Here is a 9,200-nt window from a genome sequence, read left to right on the forward strand (position 1 = left end):
CATTAGCCTGAAGATCAACCAGTTAAAAATACACATTTGTATATGCTGAAAATATTTACAAAGCCAACAGAGATACTATTAATATATTGAAATTCACTGGCCAGTGCTGCATTCTACCATTAATCTTCCAAAATTCAAGAGAAGCCAAGAAGTCGAGGCTTCTCATATCACTTGCTTTTAAGAAACTTAGTGAGTCACCCAAACTGCCATACGCAACCCAAGTTAGCAAAAAGTAGTTCAGCTCTCCATACGTTCACGTTAAGCTCTTGCCTTTACGTCAAAGTCACATCTACTACTCTTCAAAGATATTCGGTAGGCCCCATTTAGGCAGGCCATTAGTGCTACCCAGTAACAGCAGTTCATAAAAGTCTTAACAGTTAACTCTGCCCTCCCACAGATCCCAAGTCGGGTATAGATTTCACAAGCCCTGAAAGTTATACACGGCCACTGTCAAAACCAGAAGAAGCACCGTCACCCTGTCGAGCCCATCAAGAACTGTTGCAGAATTTTTTTTATTATTATTTTTTTTGCAATTACCTATCTTGGCTCGACATGTTAAATAAGGACTTAAAAGGCCACCTCCCCCAAAGCGGGACTTGATACCTTCCAGTCCGTTCCTTTATTTGTCCAGCCCCACAAATCTGAGGGGGGACGTCTCTGCTTCCCAGGACCCCTAGATCCAGTCGGGTCTCCCAGCTGCTCGCCGCACCCACTATATACCGCACCCCCCACCACCACCTTTCACGTCCTCCTTGCCCCACACCCGGGCAGCACACGAGCTGGGCCTGCAGCCGACCCCTCGTCCAGGCCCGAGCTGCCTCCAGTGGCCGCAGGCCTCAGGCCTAGCGGCCTCCGCTGGCCCCTCACCTCTTTCGGAACCAGTTGGTTCTCCTCTCCGGGCACCATCGCTCCGACTCCGGCCGCTCCTCTCCGCCCTGCCGGGGGAGGGAGGAGGTGGCGGCGGCTCCCTCTCAGGAGAGAACAGCAGTGGCAGTCATCCTTTCCACCGCTTGCGCTCCGACAACCTCGGAGGCCTCAGCCTGGGCCTCAGACACCAGCGCGCAGATAGCGACCCACCGCTCAGCTGCCGCCGTCGCCGTCGCCTTAGTTGTCGGCCCCTCCCCCAGCTCGCTGCAATCAATGGAAAAATGGCGGAGTCCGCTCTCGCGAGAATTCGGGTTTCAGGGCTCCGAGCCCGGCGCCTGGCGCCGGAGGTGGCGAGGCAGCTGTCGCTCGCGTATAATTATGTCAGCTCTTCTTCAGCCTCAGGGGGTACAAAATTGGTTGAGCAGCTAAGGAAACCCTTTTCGATCGAGGGAGTTTGGACTGTCCATCTTGGCACTCCCTTTGCCGGGAGAGAAAAAGCCAGGCCTTAGAGTCCTCCATGCCTTCTCGGACTGTTCCTACTCCCTGCCCACCAAGGAAAGACTGGTGCCTAAAGCCCCTTCCCCTACCCTACCAGCAATACTGCTCGCCCTTACGGTTAGAAAAGTGCCCGAACTTCATCCCCTCTTCACTTACTCCTGGCCTCTTCCTGGAAGAGAGAGCACCACGGCTACCTCCCAGCCTCCGCCTTCAAACACAGCACAGCCAGAAAGAACTGCGTTTTCTTTTTCCTCATCCCTACCCTCCCCACAGCCCTGGCTGGAGGGACATCAAGGCCCATCTCTTGCTAAAGGGAGGCAATAGCCCTTGCCTCAGAGAAGTGGTGTCACATCTCCACCCCACGTACACCTCTTTAGAGCGGCATTCCCCTTCTCCAGCAGGTTCCAGCCTGGGACTGAGATGGCTTCAGAGAGTAGGGCTGGGGTTTGAACCTATGATCCTCTTTAAATGTGTTTTGCTAGAGGGCTTTAATCTCCTCTACTAGTAAGCATTGCTCTGTTTTACACTAAACAAATTCTGCAAGTTATTTTTCCAAATCCTATTTATTCTTTTTTTAAAAAGCCTTTATAAAGAATCAACGTTTTTCATGACAATTTCCGTGGATACGGTGACTTTACAGCATGCTGGGATAATATAATCCTGCCTTGTTCCTAACTACCTGTACTTGTGCTCTCCAAACTTTTTTTGACTACACTTTATTACCTACAAGGAAAAGAAAGTCTATACACTTATGCAAGTTACATACACATCCTGCTAGCTATAATGTAACACATCTTTAATATAAAAAGGATAAGATAAAGATGAAATAAACATTTAAAGTTAACTATGAGTTGTTTTATATTAAAAATCCGACTTCACCTGGCTGGTGTAGCTCAGTGGATTGAGTGCGGGCCTGTGAACCAGAGGATCACAGTTTCGTTTCCCAGTCAGGGCACATGCCTGGGTTGCAGGCCAGTTCCCAGCAGGGGCCAGTTCCCAGCAGGGCGTGCACAAGAAGCAACCATACATTGATGTTTCTCTTCCTCTCTCCTTCCCTTCCCCTTTAAAGATAAATAAATAAATAGAATTTAAAAAAAAATCCGACTTCAGGTCAAGATGGAGGCGTAGGTGGATACACTTTGCCTCCTCTCACAACCAAAAGAAGGACAACAACAAACAAAAACAAAAACAAAAAATAACCGGAACTACAAAAAAATCGGCTTGAACATACACAAACCCACCCACCCACCCACCCAGGAATCAGCAGCAGAAGGGCCCAATGTGCTTGTGGGTGGTGGAGGAAGTGACTGAAAGCCAGCAGAGAGCCTAGCAAGCAGCATTGTTCCATCGCTGACCCCTCCCCAACATACAGCACTGCACACTGCAAAGTGAGTTGCCCTGCTCTGGTGAATACCAAAGGCTACATCCCTTACAATGTAACAGGTGCACAGAGACAAAAAAAAATATATGGCCCTAATGAAAGAACAGACCAAAGTTCGAAAAATTGAACTAGGTGATGAAGAGATAGCCAGCCTCTCAGATTCAGAGTTCAAAACACTGGTAATCAGGATGCTCACAGAAATGGTTGAGTATGATCCCAAAATAGAAGAAGAATTTCAATGCTAGGCAAGATGAGATAAAGTAAAATATACTGGGAACCAACAGTGAAGGCAAGAAAACTGAGACTCACATTAACAGTTCCGACCATAAGGGAGAAATAAACATTCAGCCAGAACAGAATGAAGAAACAAGAATTCAAAAAAATGAGGAGAGGCTTAAGAAACTCCAGGACAATTTTAAACATTCCAATGTTTGAATCATAGAGGTACCAAAAGGAGAAGAGGAAGAGGAAGAAATCGAAAACTTGTTTGAAAAAGGAATGAAGGAGAACCCCGATCTGGCAAAAGAAATAGACTTCCAGGAAATCCAGGAAGCTCAGAGACTCCCAAAGAAGTTGGACCCAAAAAAGGAACACAAGATTACATTATAATGTAATTATAATGTAATTATAAAAGGCACATTATAATTACATTACCCAAGATTAAAGATAAAGAGAGAATCTTAAAAGCAGTACAAGAAAAAGAAAGAGTTAGTTACAAAGGAGTTCCCATAAGAATATCAGCTGATTTCTTAAAAGAAACTTTGCAGGCAAGAAGAGGCTGGAAAGAAGTATTCAAAATCATGAAAGGCAAGGACCTACATCCAAGATTACTCTATCCAGCAAAGCTTTCATTTAGAATGGGAGGGCAAATCAAGTGCTTCCCAGATAAGGTTGAGTTAAAGGAGTTCATCACCACCAAGCCCTTATTACATGAGATGTTAAAGGGATTTATCTAAGAAAAAGAAGATGATTAAAAATATGAACAGTAAAATGATAAGAAATGCACAACTATCAACAACTGAACCTAAAAAAAACTAAGCGAACAACTAGAACAGGAAGAGAATCACAGAAATGGGGATCAGCACATCACACGGAGTGGGGAGAATGGGGGGGAAAGATACGGGGAATAAGAAGCATAAACGGTAGGTACAAAATAGACAGGGGGAGGTTAAGAATAGTATAGGAAATGGAGAAGCCAAAGAACTTATATGCACGACCCATGGCAATGAACTAAGGAGGAGGGGGAATGCAGGTGGGAGATTGGTACAGGGCAAAGGGCAATAAAGGGGGCAGGAATGAGACAACAGTGATAGCATAATCAATAAAATATTAAAAAAAATACTTGTTACCCTCAGTGAAAATATTTAGGGAAAGCAATATGATTGACTAGGTCTTGGTGCTTTAGAAAATCTTTAATATCTTGTGAAAGTTATTAAAATGTCTGATTCAACCTTCAGATTATTTCTGTAGTTCATTGTAATCACTGTCCTAAACTGAAAAAGATAGAAAGGTATGTAGATCCTAATGGAAGAAATATATCTTTGGCTGTTCTTACTAATGTGGTTCCATTTTTATCACTTGCATCCATCAACCACGAAAAGTTTTTGTTGCAATTTAACTAGTAACTCTATTTTACCTGTTGTCAGCCAGGTGATGTTGCATTTTTATATTTTTAACAAATGGGTCCAAAACTGTCTGGGATTAACCCTGGCTGGTGTAGCTCAGTGGATGGAGTGCGGGCCTGCGAAGCACACGATCACGGTTCGAGTCCCAGTCAGGGCACATGCCTGGGTTGCAGGCCAGTTTCCATCAGGGGACTCATGATAGGGAACCATACATTGATATTTCTCTCCTACTCACCTTCCCTTCCCCTCTAAAAATAAATAAATAAAATCTTTAAAAAAACTCTCTGGGATCATTGCTTAGAGGATTTTTAAATAGGTGGAAAAATTCTGTCTTCAAGTTTTAGTGTACAGGTATAACTTTTTTAAAATTACTACTGATCTTGTCTTTATTTAAAATTTTAATACTTTTCTTCATAACAGATTTTCACATTTTGACTTCTTAAAATGTTACATTAAGATAATTATCTTGCTTCCTGACTTTGGGGGACTCCCTTAAATTGTGTACCTGAGATGAACGCCTCACTTGCCTCACAGCAGTCTCAGCCTTGGGGAGCATGCATACATGATTTTTGCATCAAAATCACGTAGTGGAGGTGTCTCCAAATCCCTGACTCCAAAACTTTATCCCTGCTACTTGGTAAGATGACTTCTACAGAACACATGCTAGAAGTAGACATGTCCTCTCTAGTACGGTCCTTTTGGCTTATGCTTGCATTTTTACCTCCACCTCATGTTTTCTTTACAGAAATCTTTTTTAGCTCCTTTCATTTTAGGGGGGGTTAGTTTAATGAAATAATAATGCAATTGGTAAATGTACTTAGCCCGGGACACATAAACCAGAATAAATCATAATATGTTAAAAAGAAAGAAAATAAATTCCCGAATTATTCTCCATATTGCATAACTTGCACTTTTCACTCAACAGTGAGATGCCAGTATGAATCTATATACTAAATATTTGTAAGACATTTTGTAGATTAAAAAATATTTTTAAGGTACTAATATTTTCTTCCCATGAGCTACCTTCTCTGGTTATACATTCTTCTCTTCAGAGGCCATTAGCATGACTGTACCTATCAGCTTATCATCCTGATATGTTGACAGGCATACAATAAATATTTCTGGATTAAAAATGTGAATGCATTAATTTATTAGTAAACAAATGAACCAGTAGAGATATAGGGTTACTCTTCCTAGCAAATGAGGTTACTGATATTATGTATACATATGTTTATTTTATAGACTGATTCTGACTCCAACCCTGACCTTTCCCATGGGCTCCAAACTCATACAACCATCTTTTTGATGACTCTACACATCTCGAATTTAACGTGACCTGAGCAAAACATTTGATTTCTAAGCCTCTCCCACCTTTCTCCTGCAACATATGTTCTGTCAGTTCTGCCACCTCAAGAGATTGCACCATCAATTCAGTTTATCAAGCCAGAAAAATGAGAATCTTCATCTTATATTTAATTCATTAATAAACACTGTTGCTTCCTCCTCTGAAATATAACCAATATAAGCACTTTTCCTTGTGTCCCCTGCTGCCCATCCCTTTCCAATCATCATCTTTTCTTCCTGGACTACTGCAACCGTCTCCTAACTGGGCTCCTGGCTTCTGCTGTTACCCTCCAACAATTTATACTCCACACAGCATCTTTTAAACGTATGTCAGATTATATGCTTCTTTTAGTTAAAACCTTTCAAAGAGTCACCACTCCACTCGGCTTGAAAACCACATTCTTAGCCATGGCCTGTAAAACCCAACAGAATGTAGCCTGTCTGCCTTGCTCATCTCACGTACTGCTCTTCCTCTTACAGCAACGACCCACCACTCAGTCTTTATCGAAGTTTTTCAAGTACATCATGTTTATCTCTGCTACAAAGCCTTTGCACTAGTTATTCCCTTTCCCGGAATGTTCTTCCTCCAAATCTTTTCTCTTAAATTTAGTTCTACCTTGCCATTTGGGCCTCTCAAATGTTACCTCTTCAAAGAGGACTTCCATGCCCATTCAATCTAGACTGGTTGTCCTTAATGTGTATCCTCTGTGTCTAGAACAGTGCCTGGGACATAGTAGGTGCTTAATAAATTTTTGTTAAATTAATGACCTTTTAAAGATAAGATTCTCATTTTTAAGATGCCAGGACTAGGGTACATCATAGGCTTGTTGCTTTTCCTTATACATTTTTTTTGGATTATTTTTCTTTTCCCCTTCACTCTAAAATGTTCATAATATAACTTCAGTCAAAACATAAATATACACCACACAAAACCAGATTAAGGGACATTCTATAGGACACCTGGCTGCTATCCCTTAAGACAGTTAGCTCACAAAAAAAACAAAGACAGAGTAGTTGTCACAGACCAGAGGAGAACGGGGAGATGTGACAATTAGATGCCATGTGGTACCCAGAATTGGACCCTGGAACAAAAAGAGAATATTATAGGAAAAGCTGGTAAATTCCAAATACAATTGGTAATTTGTTTACTAATAATGCTTCAATGACAGCCTCTTAGTTTTATAACTGTATGATGGTCATGTAAGAGGTTGACCATGTAGGAGGGACCTGGGAGGGGTACATGTGGACTCTCTGCTCAGTCTTAGCAACTTTCCTAAAAATCTAAAATTTGTCTAAAATAAAAAGTGTGTTTAGAAATGTTCATGGTAACAAAAATATTTCTTTCTTTTATATTTCAAGACCCTTTGTGAAACATTTTTATATTTTCAAGTATTATTTTTTAATTTTTTTAAAGATTTTTTTATTTTTAGAGAGAAGGGAAGGGAGGAAGAGAGACATCAATATGTGGTTGCCTCTCATGCATCCCCTACAGGGAACCTGGCCTGCAACCCAGCTATGTGCCTTGACTGGGAATCGAACCAGCAACCCTTTGGTTCACAGGCCCATGCTTAGTCCACTGAGCTATACCAGCCAGGGCTATATTTTCAACTATTTTTAAAAAGCCACATAGTCAAAGTCATATTGTACAATTTAAAGAGCTAGTGATAATGTTCACCATTATAATTGTAACTATTAGTAATAATGTTAAATGTATTTCATTAATGTGAATAGAAATTTAACCCTAGTCGTGTTTTAATAAGGAGTGATGTGGCTTTGGAGACTGACTGACCTGTTTTGAGACCTAAGCTCTGACACTTTTCAATCTAAAACCTCTCTGAACCTCTTTTTTTCTCAACCAGAAAATAGGGATGATACAGTAGACCCTTGGCATTTACCAATTTAATATTTGCAGTTTGAACCAGAAAAGTGCATTATGTATAGCCTTCTGTAATTGTGGTAAAGGAATTTAAATTTTATACATTAGCCAGAATACAGAAGACTGTATAGCTGAGTGCCTGAAAGAACAAGCTGAAATCTGGTTACCTGAATTCGAATCCTACTTCTGCTATTATTAACTATATGGCCTTCCTTGGATAGCTCTCTCAGGTGCACTAAACTTTTGTCTTCTTATCTATGAAAGAAGATAATAATAGCCCCACTTTATAAGGTTACATTATACAGTAAAGAAAATAATAATAATCACAAAACTTTAACAATTAAGATTGGTTAAACATATATATATATATATATATATATATATATATATATATATATATGTAAACAAAGCCTAGAAGTGTAGGGAAAAATATGGTTAATTTATATGTATAATCTCCAGCCCTGTTCTAGGTGCTGTACACATGTTATTCCATTCACTTCTATCAACTACTCTGTACATAGCTACTACTACTATCCTTGTCTTACAAGTGAAGAACTTGATATGAAACCTTTGAAACCTATAGCACACTGTCTAGCATATACTAAATAATTGATATATACTGCTTATAATTATTCCAACATTAGACTGATCTCCACTATGCAGCCCTAACAATACCTAGCATATAGCAGTTTCTTTTAAATATTTGTTGAGTGAGTAAATACACTCGTCATTCAGTTAATGAATAAATCTTGTTAATCACCCCACGACTATACTTGGATAGTTTCATTGGTGCCTACTCTTTTCCACTTACATAATACCTCCCTGAAAATGCTTAATATTTATTTTTTTGAAAATGGGTCTGAAAAGAAATTCAACTATTAGCATGAGATTGAAAAAATTAATAAAGTGACAGATCTTAGCCATGAGATAGGTTCTTTGATTTAGTTAGAGTAGAATCTAAAATGGTTTATATTTGTAACAGAAATGACATCATCAATAAAGAAACAAGGAAAGTCAATTTGGGAAACTATTTCAGTGAGTGTTTCCACCACTACAAAAAAAAATCATCAATTGAATAGGAAACCTAGTAAACATTAAAAAAATGACTAATTATTGGTGTAAAATAAGAACAGTAAACATGATACTAAAAATATATAATCCAGGAGAAACCTAGGAATGTGTACAAATATTTTTATGAAGCAATGGAGTGAGGACATAGTGGAGCTCTCAATTCACTTTGGCTGCAAAGAAAAATTGGTTCAAGGACCTAACCTAGGAAACTTAAAAAAATTACTCTTACAGACATGCTTGCCCTTTCTGAGGTGAAGTTCATAAAAAAAAGAAGTTTACAGGTCAATGGGCTCGACAGCACAGGAAGTGGCTCACACCGACAGAAAATGCCTTAGCAAACGTGTAGAAGACGACGCAGGTATCAGAGCTCACGGCAACCAAAGACAAATCGACCATGATTCTTTCTAGCTTTCTCTAGCATTCTGAAAACCCTCAAATTTCAGGTCGTAAATAAGGAGCAATCCCATAAAGTATACTTGGAGTCATGGTGTTAATCTTTTAAAAATTATTTCGTAAGATTTTTCAATAGAGTAGTATT

At 39.9% G+C, this 9,200-nt stretch overlaps 1 protein-coding gene across 2 annotated transcripts in view; it reads right to left on the reverse strand.

Annotated features, from left to right (window-relative positions):
• USP47 (ubiquitin specific peptidase 47) overlaps positions 1–1,126 on the reverse strand; it is a 101,784-nt gene extending 100,658 nt beyond the window's left edge. Inside the window, exon 1 of one of the 2 annotated variants that reach the window (XM_037050060.1) lies at positions 868–1,126. In XM_037050060.1, coding sequence (XP_036905955.1) covers positions 868–906 — 39 coding nt within the window. In that variant the 5' untranslated portion in view covers positions 907–1,126. The remainder of the gene's footprint in view (positions 1–867) is intronic. The other variant, XM_037050062.1, reaches the window with a different exon arrangement.
• Between the last annotated feature and the right edge of the window lie 8,074 nt (positions 1,127–9,200).

The sequence above is a fragment of the Sturnira hondurensis genome, unplaced genomic scaffold (assembly GCF_014824575.4).
Source record: "Sturnira hondurensis isolate 20B ecotype Veracruz unplaced genomic scaffold, ASM1482457v3 Scaffold0006505, whole genome shotgun sequence".
Lineage (NCBI taxonomy): Eukaryota > Metazoa > Chordata > Mammalia > Chiroptera > Phyllostomidae > Sturnira > Sturnira hondurensis.